This window comes from Polypterus senegalus, chromosome 3 (genome assembly GCF_016835505.1).
Source record: "Polypterus senegalus isolate Bchr_013 chromosome 3, ASM1683550v1, whole genome shotgun sequence".
NCBI classification, from domain to species: Eukaryota; Metazoa; Chordata; class Cladistia; order Polypteriformes; family Polypteridae; genus Polypterus; species Polypterus senegalus.
Genome location: NC_053156.1, coordinates 219,595,672 through 219,610,220, shown reverse-complemented (window position 1 = coordinate 219,610,220; position 14,549 = coordinate 219,595,672). Strand labels below are relative to the sequence as shown.

Genomic DNA, 14,549 nt, shown 5'->3' with positions numbered 1-14,549 from the left:
AATGGAATATGTACAGCACAAAAAATAGAAATCCTCAAGTGACTAGACTGCTGCTGTTAACATTGTTGAATACAAAGCTACCTTAGACTGCCTTTTGAGCAACACTGCAGTAACTATAAACAACTTCACCTCCATATTATCTCACCACTTTTCTTTAACAGTTAATTTGTCTATCAACATAATATAATAATTCAATTTACTCTTTTTAGATTCAGTTCAACATAAATGAAATAAATTCTCTAAGATGTACAACTGACAAAGACAAGCTCATCAACTGTCTCAGTGACATCAGTGCTTAGATGACGCAAGTGCTCTTTAACTAAATACTAAAAACAATGGATTTCCGGCACAGCTAAAAAGCTACATTCAAACCTTCACTGTGTTATTTGCACTATATCACCTAAGTCCACACCCTCCACTCCTTGTTCAGATGCTGAAGGTCTTTCTATGATCTTTCTCCACACATGTAGATTAAAGTAGTTCTCTTTTCTCAACTGTCTTCCTTCATGAAGTATCAACAGACTACAAGTCTACCATCTCATACAAGCGATTTTATTGGTCACTAGCTAGCCCACCTGCACTGGATTTCTGTCAAGTTATACTATTAATTTACAAACTCACCAACACTTCATAACATTTCTTTAAGTTGCACACTCTATAAATACAAGTGAGATAACGAAAATCTTCACATCAAAGTCTGTTTGTTGTTTCAAAGCCAAACACTAATATTGCTGAATTTACATTTAGTAGTTTGACACATCCTTTTCAAAACTCCATACCTAATTCTGTTTGCTTTGCCAATATGCATACCAAGTTCAAAGATCTGAGGAATTCTACTATATTTTGCCTTTCTACAATAGATCTCATTTCTGTTCATTTTGTTGTTTCCATTTGTATTGCTATTCCTATTTTTTCAGTTAGGTACTTTCCTACTTCCTCTTTGCACTTACCAATAATGCCTTTCTGTTTCTACAAGTACTACAGATTTATTTTCCTGTACGGATATATTTATTTGCACACAATAAACACTGACTGAAGATTTGTTTAAAAAATTACAGTAAATCACTAATTCCATTTTTCTCCCCTACAGTTATAATGCACTTTCCTTGACATTCCTTACCATAGGTTATATTACAGAGTTGAATCATTACTCATGTTAAATAAGAACTAATTGCAGTTTAAAAAAAATACATTTAAATATTGAACTAGCTGCAAGACTTAGATGTGAAAACCAAAAAGAGACAACTATTAAAAACTGAACAAAAGCTTAAGAAAGATTTTCAGAATGTTATTAAAGAAATAATCTTTTTAAATTTGAGAAAATATCTATAAGAAAGAAAAGTAATATAGGTTATAATTATAGATTACCTGTGGAACAAGGTCATTCTACTGATGATACACAGTACAGTACATGGCCAAAATGTATGTGAACACACCTCCAGAATATTAAGTTTAGATGGTTCAGCTGCACCCCTTGTTAACAGGTGCATAAAATAAAGCAAATAGCCTTGCAATTTTCATTGACAACTGTTTGCCACAGAATGGATCATACTGAAGAGTTCAGTGACGTTGAAAATGGCTCTGTCATAGGGTGCCACCTTTGCCTCACCTATACATGACTTTTCTCCTCTACTAGATCTTTCCCGTATAACTGTATATGCTATTAATATAAAAAGGAAATATCTAGAAGCAACAACAGCTCAACCACAAAGTGGTAAACCATGTAAACTTAGAGTGCATACAATGCTGAAGCATATAATATGTAAAAATTGTCTATCCTTTTTTGCATAACTTACAACAGAGTTCCAAACCACCACTGAAAACAACATCAGCACAAATACTATGGGCCAGAAGTTTCATGAAATGGGTTTTCATGGCTGAGTGACACTGCATACAATCTTACGATCAATATGTGCAATGCCAAGCCTTGGTGGAGATCTGTGCCACCACCACCTAATCAAAGCACAGTGATGTCCTTACATTGATGGATTAAAGGCCAGAAGTCCACATGACCGTCATCAACAAATTCTTCCATGAGAACCCTGAATACAATAAGGACTGATTGAGGTCATTTATGTTAGGTAGAATGCCTAGAGTGGACTGGGCGGTCTCATGGCCTGGAACCCCAGCAGATTTTATTTTTTTCTCCAGTTGTCTGGAGTTTTTTTTCCTGTCCTCCATGGCCATTGGACCTTACTTTTATTCGATTTTAATTAGTGTTCCCTACTTTTAATTATTTATTTTGTCTTTTTTCTCTTTCTTCATCATGTAAAGCACTTTGAGCTACATTGTTTGTATGAAAATGTGCTATATAAATAAACGTTGCTGTTTTGTAAAGTGCTGTTGGACTGATTCATACTTCACTATCTGGCAGTCGGGTGGGCGAATTTAGGTTTGGCAGATGCCAGGAGAATACTACCTACTGCATAGTGTCTACTGTAATGTTTGGTAGAAGACAGATAATGGTCTGGGGCGGTTTTTCATGTTTTGGGCCATGCTCCTTGGTTAATGCTACAGCATACAAAGACATGTTAGACAATTGTGCACCTCCAACTTTGTGGCAGTGGTTTGGGGAAGACAAGCATTGACTGTGCCCTTGTGCACAGAGCCATGTCAATGAAGATATGGTTTGAGGAGTTTAGTGTGGAGGAACTGGAGTGACCGGCACAGAAACCCAAACTCAGTCCTACTGAACTCTTTAGGGATGAACTGGAACGCTAATGGAAAAACCAGGGGCCTCATGTATAAACGGTGCGTACGCACAGAAATGTTGCGTAAGAACTTTTCCACGTTCAAATCGCGATGTATAAAACCTACACTTTGCGTAAAGCCACGCACTTTTCCACGGTACCTCATACCTTGTCGTACGCAAGTTCTCCGCTCGGTTTTGCAGACTGGCGGCACCCAGCGTCAAAGCAATGCTACTGTTCCTGTGTGGTTAGACCTTATTTTCCTGACGCGGTTTTATAAATACAGTGGAACCTCGGTTTACAAGTTACTTGGTTTACGCGTGTTTTGCAAGACGACCAAAAATGTTTAATAAATTTTGACTTGATAAACGAGCGATGTCTTGCAATACGAGTAGTATGGATACACTTTGTCTGCTGAGCGTCATGTGATCACAACTGAGCTGATGGTTCTTCTCTCTCTCTCTCTCCTTATCTCGCTCGCTCGCTCAGCGCGTCTCTCTCTCTCTCTCCTTATCTTGCTCGCTCGCCCAGCGCGTCTCTCTCTCTCTCCTTATCTCGCTCGCCTGTCTCTCTCTCTCTCCTTATCTCGCTCACCCGTCTCTCTCTCTCTCTCTGTCAATCGTCTCCTATTCTCCGTCTGAGTCTGTGTGCCTAACTCATATAGTCAACATCCGTATGAGTATATACTGTTTACTACAGCATTGTGACTGTGTGTGTGTGTGTGTGCTGTGAAGTGCGAGTTCCCATCTTGCTCCCCAAAACACGAAGCTGAGTCTCAGTACTTTAACACCAGCTTTATTCAGCTTGAAACAGCAACAGCGCTGTTATTTATTGTAGCGGGATCTTTATAATGTTCCTTGTATGACCCATTGACGACAGGCGCTTATAGCATGTCTGCGATCTTTTTGGATGCGCTTATACGGCAAATTGCTACAGCACTGGGAGACTGCGATTGCTTTGGGACGCTCTTCCGCGTGTCGTCCCGTTGGGTGGAATCCCACATGAGTTTAGAAACTCACCCCAGCCATGATTCTTTTTAAAGGTAAAGTGCAGGTTAATTTGTATTATGTATTTTACTTTATATTTTGTATTAATCATTTTAATATGAATAGTTTTGGGTTGTGGAACGAATCATCTGAGTGTCCATTATTTCTTATGGGGAAATTCGCTTTGATATACGGGTGCTTTGGATTGCGAGCACGTTTCCGGAACGAATTATGCTCACAAACCGAGGTTCCACTGTACACTGAAACTAACCGCATATTGTTTATTAGTGTAACGCATCTGATTGTATTTAACTTGTAACAATATAATGGTCCAGAGAATAGCCATAGTATTCCAAATACCATAACTGCTTTAGCGTTGTTACTCTCACTGCACCTTTCTCTTCTTCTTTCAGCTCCTCCCGTTAGGAGTTGCCACAGCGGATCATCTTTTTTCATATTACTCTCACTGCACCACTCTGAGTATTTATATTACTGTATCTGAGTGTGAATCACAGCAGCAGCCTATTGGAAAGAGAATTATCGGTATACAGCTTCAAGCACACACTGCCTCAGCCACGGCAAAACGTTTCCTTTCCTGTACAGACGCGTATTTACATATGATGACGATATCAGTTTTAAGGTGAAATGCAGCAAAATAGGTTTATAATATTATACAGATAAAACTTTAACTTCATTTAAATAATCTTTATTCTTCACTGGGAGTGTCGTGAAGGATAGAATAATTAAACATGTACTACGAAGATATTTCAATGTTCCTTAAACATTTTGAAGAATCGGCGCTCTAAGCTTACAGATGGCTTAACTTCTATTACAGAGCTGATTGTGTGGTGATTAGGTATTTGGGGAAAGAAAAGCAAGGACCTCAGTGGCGGCTACGCCAATATATATTGAATATAAAACACAAAGAGAAAATAACACCACAGCTAAAAACGCAGCAACAAATTTCGGCAAAAGTTAAATGCTTGTGTCATGAGCGCGAGGCGGCTATGCAGTGTCTGCAATGGATATGGCCATCCACCATGCATAAGCTACCTTACTGACATTGGCGGGCGAAGGAGCCACCGATTCTTCCTCTGCCCAGTGCCACCACAAGCCTAGAGCCGCCCCGGAGTACTGCTGAAATAAATTATTTCATCGAAGGTCGCTCACAATCACTGCGCCGTGAAAGCCATGTTTAATAACGTGCTTTAACTCCTATCATCATAAAAATAATATCACGTATACATCTCAGTATTTTAGTTATTCAGAGAGCTGTAATATCACGAATGTAATGGATTCTGTGTCCAGTTGGAGGAAGAGAGCCGGTTTAAGAAGCAAGTAGTAATTCACACACATCGAGCACATAGAAGATCAAATACAAAAAGCATTTAACGTGCTACTTTAATTACGATGTGATTTGAAAAACTGGTTAATTAAACGATTTTAAGATGAAGTTTATGATGTGCTACTTTAATGACAAAATAAACTACGTGATTAAAGTGGAAATGTCGAGATTGCAGTTGACATTTCATGCTTTTTCCCCACTGTGTGCCTTTTTTTCTCTGTAACCTAAGCTTTCACATGACACTCAGACAGTGGGCTACAACTCGCCTTTTCACGGCGACTTTGATATGTGACTTCCTTATTTCTGGCACTGTGCGATTTTGTGAACGTGAGCTTTCAAGTTTCTCCAACACGCTATGTCATTCGATCAACTTCCTTTTGTTGATTATACCACGGTTTATTTGAACAAATAGTATGTTTTTCCTTTGAGTCTACTTGGTATTCGCTGAAATTCTTATATTTTCCCCCGTGCTTTTCCCATTGTCTTTTCACAGAAGGCTGAGCTTAAGGGCGATTTATATTCATTTGCATATTCAAAGAGGCGTAATTCTGGGAGGGTTGGGGTGTTACATAAAGCGCGTGCACGAGCGTTACTTTTCACGCTGATCGGGATTTATGTAGCGGAAGAACGTGGAAGTTGGAGTATGCACAGATTCCTGCATCTGGATTTTTCTGTGCATAAGCACATTTCGGCATTTCTGCTTACGCCATGTTATAGTGCGAGTTCTACGCACGGCGTTATACATGAGACCCCGGGTCTTCTTGTCCAACACCAGTACCTAACCTCACAAATGCTCCTTTGGCTGAATTTACACAACTTCCCACAGATACACTCCAAAACCTTACGGCATGCCTTCCTAGAAAAGTGGAGGCTGTTATAGCCACAACAGAGGTTTGGGGGACAACTCCATATTAATTACCATGACTTGGAAAGGGATATCCAACAAGCTTGTTATAGGTGTGATGACCAGATGTACACAAATATTTGGCCATGTAGTGTATTTAAAGAATCATCTACTATTAATTTACGCTGTATATTGTATTCAAAGTTGAGCCTAGGCACTAAAATAATGCATTTTTTGCATAAACCTTTCAACATCCTTCCAGCTAAGGCAATTCAGTGAGCTATAACTTTTCTTAAAAACAATGATGACTGATCAGGAACCGTCACTGAGCATGTACAGTACACAATACAATACAATACAGTTTATTTTTGTATAGCCCAAAAGCACACAGGAAGTGCCGCAATGGGCTTTAACAGGCCCTGCCTTTTGACAGCCCCCCAGCCTTGACTCTCTGAGAAGACAAGGAAAAACTCCCAATAAAAACCTTGTAGGGAAAAATGGAAGAAACCTCGGAAAAGGCAGTTCAAAGAGAGACCCCTTTCCAGGTAGGTTGGGCGTGTAGTGGGTGTCAAAGGTAGGGGGTCAATACAATACCACAGAACAGAACAATTCCTTAATACAGCATAATAATAAAAAAAATATATATATATACACACATATATATACTCACAATAGAGTAATTTACAAATGTTAAAGAACCTAACAAAATGTCTTTGGTTTAAGGGCAAATCAGGGTTGCCAGATCCTGCAAAAATGTCCAGCCCAGTGACAGGTCAAAACCGGCTGAATGGTGTTGTAGTACAACCTAATGAATGACGTATGTTCCAACTAGACTACAATACAGCACATAAAATCAAAAAGCAGTCCCCCCCTTTGTAGTTTTGTGGATGATGAAGTGCATTGGGATCCCCCTTGGTGTTTTGTGCTAGCTACAAGATCGGTGGGGTTTGGAACACTGCCAAATCAATATTTTTACCAACGTAACACTTTCAAAAACAGTCCAACTTAGAGGAAAAACCTCACATATGGCAAGCCTAGAGGAAATTCATGTGTAGAACAACAACATTTATGTAACGTAACAAGTTTAAACAGTATTTGGTGTAGATTAGTACCCTGGACTCAATATACATATTGCATTCAGTGAATGACTTTATTCTCTGTTTTTAAGCTCATCTAGAGAACAGAACTAAATAGCCTAATTAGAAAAAATAAATCTGTAGTCAGGCTTTGCTGTGGAACAAACTTAAATTACAGCATTTCATAATAAAAATTGTCTCAGTTTTCCAATATATTATGTTATGTATGTATATAATCTGTATATAATATGTATAGTATATAATCTGCATCATATAGAGCAGAACCGTTAATAAATTGCACCAATCCTCTGGTGTTATTTATTTTGAGTTTTGACATTTTACCTGCACATTCATATGACTGTCCATCAGTACTCTGTTCCTCCAGGGCAAGCTCATCCTTCTTTAGTAATGGAGGACTAGACAAATTACAGCAAGGTACCATGCGTTCCCTTTTCATCAGCAAGAAGACTGCAACTGGTACTGGAATCTTGAAAAAAAAAATCTCACTTAAGGAATTTCTACAAGTAAAGAAGCAACACAATATCAGATGCAAACCAAATAAGGTTTAAAATAAGGAGAAATAAAAACAAGACATATGAAGAGGTATGATTTAAATAGGAAATCAATTTCAGGTATTGACAAAGTGCACTTGACTGTAAAATAAAAACTTACTTGAGTGAATGACATGAACATTCATACCCAGATGACTGTTTTTCATGTAATTATGGTGAGCAAATACTGTAGGTTTAGATATTTATGCAACATGTTGCCTATTTTTATATACATCAGATGTTAATGAATGTTCATATGCCTGATAAAATAAAGGCACTTCATATAATTCAGCTTGGCCAGTAATATTTTCCAGCATCAGAAGTAAATCTAAAGTGCCTGAAAAATGTTCCCTTTCTGTCTTTCCAAATAGGGAATAAAAATGAAGAAAAATGTACATTGCACTCATATCATCACTATAGATTACAAATAAAATCTTATTTGGCATACTGAATAATACATGCCAAGTTTAATATGAAGTTTGTTACAGAACTAAAAGGTTTAATTTGATAAGACTGTAGAGAGTGATATATAGGAATTTGTGATTTTTTCCTGTTTTCCAATTTGCTGCATCCTGGGATCCTTATGCCTAGCAGCTGCAATCTGAACTGTGATGTAAAACTAATCAGACAAGTTTAGGTAAATAACACACCCATGCTATAACACCACAAAGAAATATCGAAAGATCTTCAGCGAGCTACATTTCTCTGTCATGTTCTTGGAACTATTCCAGGACTTTACTAACCTTACAGCATTGAGCACTATCCTGCTAATAAAACCCACCCAGAGATAGGAACGCTGCTTAACAGCAATGTTAAAATATATTTTGGCTTTTAAAGTTTGTTTTACACTAATCATGGAGCCCAAAGATTGTTACAAAATCACCCAAAAGAATATGTTTTTAAAAGTAAGCAGAATGGCTCATGGTTTCAAAGAATTTCCCAATACTCCCCTTAAAATACTCTGCCGTCGAATTTTCTTGTTCCTTAACCATTTGCAGAGGGGCCTTCTAGTTTTTGCTGACAGGAGCAGAACTTAGTCACTATATCCCATCAACGAAACGTTCAACTAAATTGTTCATGATGAAAAACTTCTTTCAGCAGCACTATTAAACTGTGCTATTATCTCACTGCTTATTCTCCATCTCACACTCTACAAGAGTTGTTTCAAACTTCATTGATCTGTTTTGAATCAGCATTTGCTTGATACACTTTGGGTAGTCTCCTATTATTTTTACTTATGGCGCCATTGTTCTGTGTTCGTCCTCTGAACTAAACATGCATGACCTCCACGGTTATACTTTCCTACATAAATATTTACATTATTGTCATGTCTGTTGTAATGTGAGAATTAATTGAAGGTAAAGGGCAAAAATGGCTGAAATTTAATCAAAAGACTATAAACAAATGCTACAAAATGAGTAAAAGTAGTAATATATTACACGATGTGTCACTATTGTACTAATGTTAGGCTTCAACACAAAAATTCCATCCATTTTTATGCTTTTTACAGCTTTCCCATATTCCATCTTTGCATCTGACTCCACAGTTCTCTGTAAAAGCTCCCTTGAAATCTGCTGAAAACACCAGAACAATAACATCACCACCGTAACTATTACTGAAAAATGAAATTTACATTGGCTGGAAACAGAAATGCGTGCTTATACAATATTTCTATTGTAACGCAAGACTTGCCAAGTCTCCCTCATGGTAGAGCTAGTCCTACTGGTAATTTTCACGATAGAAAGCAAAAAAAAAAAAAAAAGAAGGAAGATAAAAATGTGACTTTCAGAAATGACACTAACACTGCCCTCATGAACCACACCAACTTTCTTGTGCAATGGTCTCTGTAATTTCATTGCATATAGTCATGTGTGAGCATGTGAAGAAGATACATAAAGAGCCAACAGGGCAAATCTAAAATACAAACAAAAAAATTCTCAATTTGTTTTTCTATGACTAGCACAAAATCCAAACATTCTAATCATTTCAGGATTAATATTTAGCTAAAGAGACACAAAAACAAAAAAAAAATACATGTTTTTATCAAAAAACACTAGCATTAGTTGCTTGTAACCAACAAGTTAACATGCAGGTTAATTATAACATACACAAATTAAACAATGTGTGAGCTCTAATAAAAATATAACCCTTTTAATAATTATTTTTGCTGACAGTGTAACTTAATAACCATAGTTACAAAATAAGCTTACCCGACAAAAAAATTAGTCACCACCCATGATAGAAACAGAGGGCATCCCAAGTACGAACTGTGCCGTGTGCTATAATGTTCGTATAATGATGAGTAGTGCCACATGTGTTTGATCAACTGTGGGATTTGTGCTGAAAAAGTGGATGAAAACTGATGTCACCTACATCTCCAAACTGGCAGTGCCCATGCCAGACAGAATTGCAGCTGTTCTGGAGTCTCATAGGGTAGTTACTCATTATTATAGTACATTTAGCCAGGAGTATGTAATTTTTTGTCTGGTGAGCTTAGTAAATTATGTTTACTTATAGATTAAAATGAAACCCTAAGGGCTGTTTGTTAATTTGAGGATTAAGACAGCAGGACCACGTTTCTCATTGTTACTGTGTATTCAAAATGAAAAAGCTTTTTTCCTTTATTAATTAGAGCTCCTGTACCGTTGTCAAAAACACTCACATACAAGTCTAACAATATGACATAAGTGAAGAGCTCCTATCACTTTGAATAATGTTTCAAAACAAAAGTAACATTCTCCAGAGAAAATTAGAAAACAAACATTAGCTTATTGGAAAACTGTAACAGTTCGAAGCTTACATAACTAGCAACTGTAAGAAGATGTACAAGGCTTATTTTTGTTTTCTTGGAAAGGTTAAGGTTTAATATAAGACCAATTAGACAAGTTTGGATAAACAACACACCCATTGCTATCAGCACAAAGAAATAATCAAACAATCTTTAACTAACTATATTACTCTGTCATGGTCTTTAAATTATTCTGTATGTCTATGCAAACCATCAGGTTACAGTATCATCATTTGTTATTTATGCAAACATCAAGTATAGGCATGAGGAAAATTAATCATAGACAACCCAAATATGTAAACTGGCTGTGTTAAGACTGAGTGTTTCCTACTTCCCAGGGCACTGACAAAATATGGCAAATCAGTTGAATATTCTGTCTTAATGCATGAAAGTGGTCACTTATTCTAACTGTATACGAAATATTGTATATGCAAATAATCATACAAAATCTTGGTAACTGTAAAGGGCCTTGTGGTGTAGTTCATTATAGAAAGCACAGCAGACAAGTTGTTTGTCTTAAGCTAGAGAATAGTGGTTTGTACTGCTACTTTATCATTTTCAAGTGTTGGGTTTCAATCAACAAGACCAAAAAATCTGGATTTTGGGTACCGTAGACTAAAGTGTTACAATGGAGGAACATTAACATGTCCACATGCTCAGGGCTAAGGCTGGCTCTCTTCTTTACTATTATATTTCCAGCGGCTGAAAATGGGCATTCAGAAGCAGTAGATGCGGCACACAAATATGATTTTGCCAGGATAGCCAATGTGGGAAACCTTGCCTTATTATCTTTCTACCACTGCAGGGGTTTTCACTTTAGGGGAGATGATGCTCTCCAAAATAGGTTAGAATCTCCTTTCTCACCATTTGGCTGACTATGCACCATTTGGCTGACTATGCTTTCTTGTGCATCTTCTACACTGTCATTCTCACTGTCACGTGGTTCTGAGTCAGACCCTAGAAGGGAGTCCAGTAAAGACACTTTCCTCTTCTCCTCCTTAGCTACAGCTGGGTTTTTAATCTCAATGATAGACTGTTGCTACTTCTCCTCCTCCATCATTCCCTTCTTTGGTTCCAGTGCAAGGACTTGCACTTTCAACTGCACTTTTAATCAGTCCTCTGGAGACAGAAATCTGAGCTTGCGAAATGTGGCGTCAAGGGCAGCATCACCTCTATAGCTCATCTCCAGCTCCCATCTTTTAATAATTTCTTGTGAAAGTGTCATCTAGAATGACTGCACAGGAATGGTGTCAAAGGTTGCATACTATGTGGACTTGGAGTCCTTTGATGAGTACAGGTAGAGTTGAGATTGTCACATATGATATACCACTCAGATAATACAGTGGCACACTCGAACAGTTTAAGAGCTTGTTCTAATCCCTCAAGCAGTATCCACTGTTCATCTTTAAGATCTAGGAAATGCTTCCCTTTCTGTGTCACTTCTGGCTTTTAAAGTAACTGACTACAGCTGCTCCCATAAGCGATTGATCATGCAATATGTGTTATACCATCTAACACTAACATGTTGAATTAGCTTGTGTTCAGGGATGCCCAATTGGTTTTGCTTAGTCTTGGGCCTGGAACTGGTGAGTTCACTCTTCTTGAAATACTTTACCAAGCATCTAGCAGCTCCAATTGTTTTTGTCATCTGGGGATTCTTCAAGGCTTGATTCACTACAATTTATACAGTGTGAACAGCATGGTGTATGGAAGATATCCCATGTGTCTCTTCCAAAGCACTAAGCGCTGCCACCACATTAGCAGCATTATCATGAACCACAGCCATAATTTTGTTTGTAGGAATCCCAAATGTTTCAGCTGTCCTTTCAATCCAGTTTGCAATATTTTCAGCAGTATGTTATTCTTCAAGAGGCACAGTCAAACTGTAGTTGCAAAGCTCCCAATTGTCATTAACCTCATTAGCGTCGAACTTTATTCCATAAAAAAAAAAACATGTAAAAAGCGTTGCATTTTTTTGGCATGAAAAATTACATATTTATTAAATCTCAGGAGTATAATAATGATATATATAATAATAGTAATGATGAATTGAAAAATATAATGAAGTGAACAATAATAATAATAACAACAACAGTAATAATAATACTACTAATGATGCCAAAATAGTATATAATCTCAAAATGAGTCCTTTGTGTGGTAAATCTTAAAACACAATGAAAGACACAATCCAGTGTCACAGTCGGGACAATAATAGAGTGTTTCTTTTCCTATTTTCTTTCAAGATTTATCAGTTTTTTGAACAGCACACCACACAGCTACCTGTTAGATTCTGTTTTTCTTTCGACTCTTTGGGGGTTGTGGGGATGGTGGATGTGTGACAGTGATTTGTTCTACAAGCTGGCATGTAAAGTTTGCATGAGATCCAGCTTCTAGTTTGTATAAAACAAATGCATTGCAAAAGCACCGTTCCACCAGATGATAAAAAATCTTTTTGCATTATTTCTTTTGTTGCCTCTGCATAATGATATAGAAAAATCAATTCTTGACCAGCATGATCTACGTCGCCCAACGTGCTATTGTAGTCAACCACAGCACAAGGCTTCATAACCTGCTTGTTGCCTTTTATCTGTACAGTGGCTGTAGCTGCATTATGTACAGTGCTAAGACAACAAACATCTTTCTTGTTCTTCCATTTCAGAGCAAGCACTTCACCCTTTTGCTAAGCTACCACCGTAGCTCACTGTAATTTAGCTCTGCCAAAGTCTTCAGGCATGCCACGATGGTTGGAACGCACTGTTCCATATGCGTCAGTCTTTCTTTGGAGCAAAAGTCAAATAGCTCTGGCAAAGTATAAAAATTGTCAATGGTTACACAGAAACCTTGATCCAGCAGAGCATCTATCAAAGTCAGCACCGATGACAGCAATGCAGTAATGATTGTATTTCGGATCAAACATTGGCCCTTTCTCTGTATACAGAACCAAACTCCAGATGTATCCTGTTTTAGATTCACAAAGCTGGTAAATCATATGCCAAATCTTGCTCTTTTTGACGCGATGTTCTGTATCAATGACAGTTTGCCCTTATAAGCCATGGACTTTCAATGATGCGGACATCCAAATCCAGAATGTACTCACACCAAAATTTTGCTACAATAGCCTGGTATATCTACCAAATATTCTTCAGTTTTGGTGCTGGATGGGTATTCTCATAAAAGTCTTCATTGTTGGTAAAGTGAAGATATTTAATAATTAGTGAAAACCTACACTCTGACATAATTTCTCAAAAGAACGTTTTAGCCAAATTTTTGTTCTTGGAAGAGTACCATCGTTGCTCAGGTTCCACTACAAGTCCTTGCAATATCTATAAACCTAAAAAGGCCAAGATATCATCATCAGCAGTTCCTGGTTCCTATCTTTCGGAATGGGAAAACTTGTTAGGTGTACAGTTATTTGCCCAACACGGTTCATTGTAATGATTCGTCTCAACAACAATTCTGCTGATCACGTTACCATCCAGGAATAACTTCACGTATGTGAGTGGATCTTGGCTGTCAATATCCACTTTTATTCCTGGATGCCCCACAAAATCAAAACAAGATAGCGCTGGTTTATTCAAAGCAGGGACAACAAAGAGTCAGACGTGAGGGTCACTTTTGGATTCATCAGAATCACTTTCAGGCTCAGTGTCAATTTCAGTTTCACCACCTTAGAACAGATTCACTTCCTCTTCACTGCTGATGAGAAGTAACTCAACATCTTCACCATCATTGCTCGTATCACTAGCAAAAGCCATCTTGCTGCTGAAAAATGTTTCTTACGAGATGCCATTATTACAGAGTGGATTATTGATCACACTTACAGGCTTTGCCCATGTGATGCTCGGATGTAATGCTTACGTAAGACCCACCTATAATGTTGCCCAAGTAATGCTCAGAACTTACAGCACTTTTACAGCCTGAGTCATTCTTGATTCTAATGCTTACGCAAGATGCATCTGTACAGCTGCTTGAGTGACACTCAAGACTAATGCTTTTAGCACGGTTTTCACAGCCTGAGTAACGCTCAGGTCTAATGCTAATGAAAGGTTAATGAAATGGCAGTTTCTGTTCGGATATGCTGCTGTAGCAATATTTCTCCATGCATCCATTTTTAGACAAACACTGCTGTTGGAAGAAGTGACTGAGTGGAGAGTTTGACTTTCTGGAATGTGTTCTCATACTTCTTTTCTATCATGCTACTGAAGCAGGTGTGTTTGGGGAAAACAACGCCAGGTTGGAAAGTTTTAATCAGCCCAGGATCCTTCATCT

At 37.8% G+C, this 14,549-nt stretch overlaps 1 protein-coding gene across 1 annotated transcript in view; it reads right to left on the bottom strand.

The window, feature by feature from the left end:
- Window positions 1-14,549, bottom strand: part of mfsd4aa (major facilitator superfamily domain containing 4Aa) — a 49,378-nt gene that overhangs the window by 13,794 nt on the left and 21,035 nt on the right. The window contains exon 4 of the mRNA XM_039748502.1: window positions 7,284-7,428. Within this exon, the coding sequence (XP_039604436.1) occupies window positions 7,284-7,428 (145 nt within the window). The remainder of the gene's footprint in view (window positions 1-7,283; window positions 7,429-14,549) is intronic.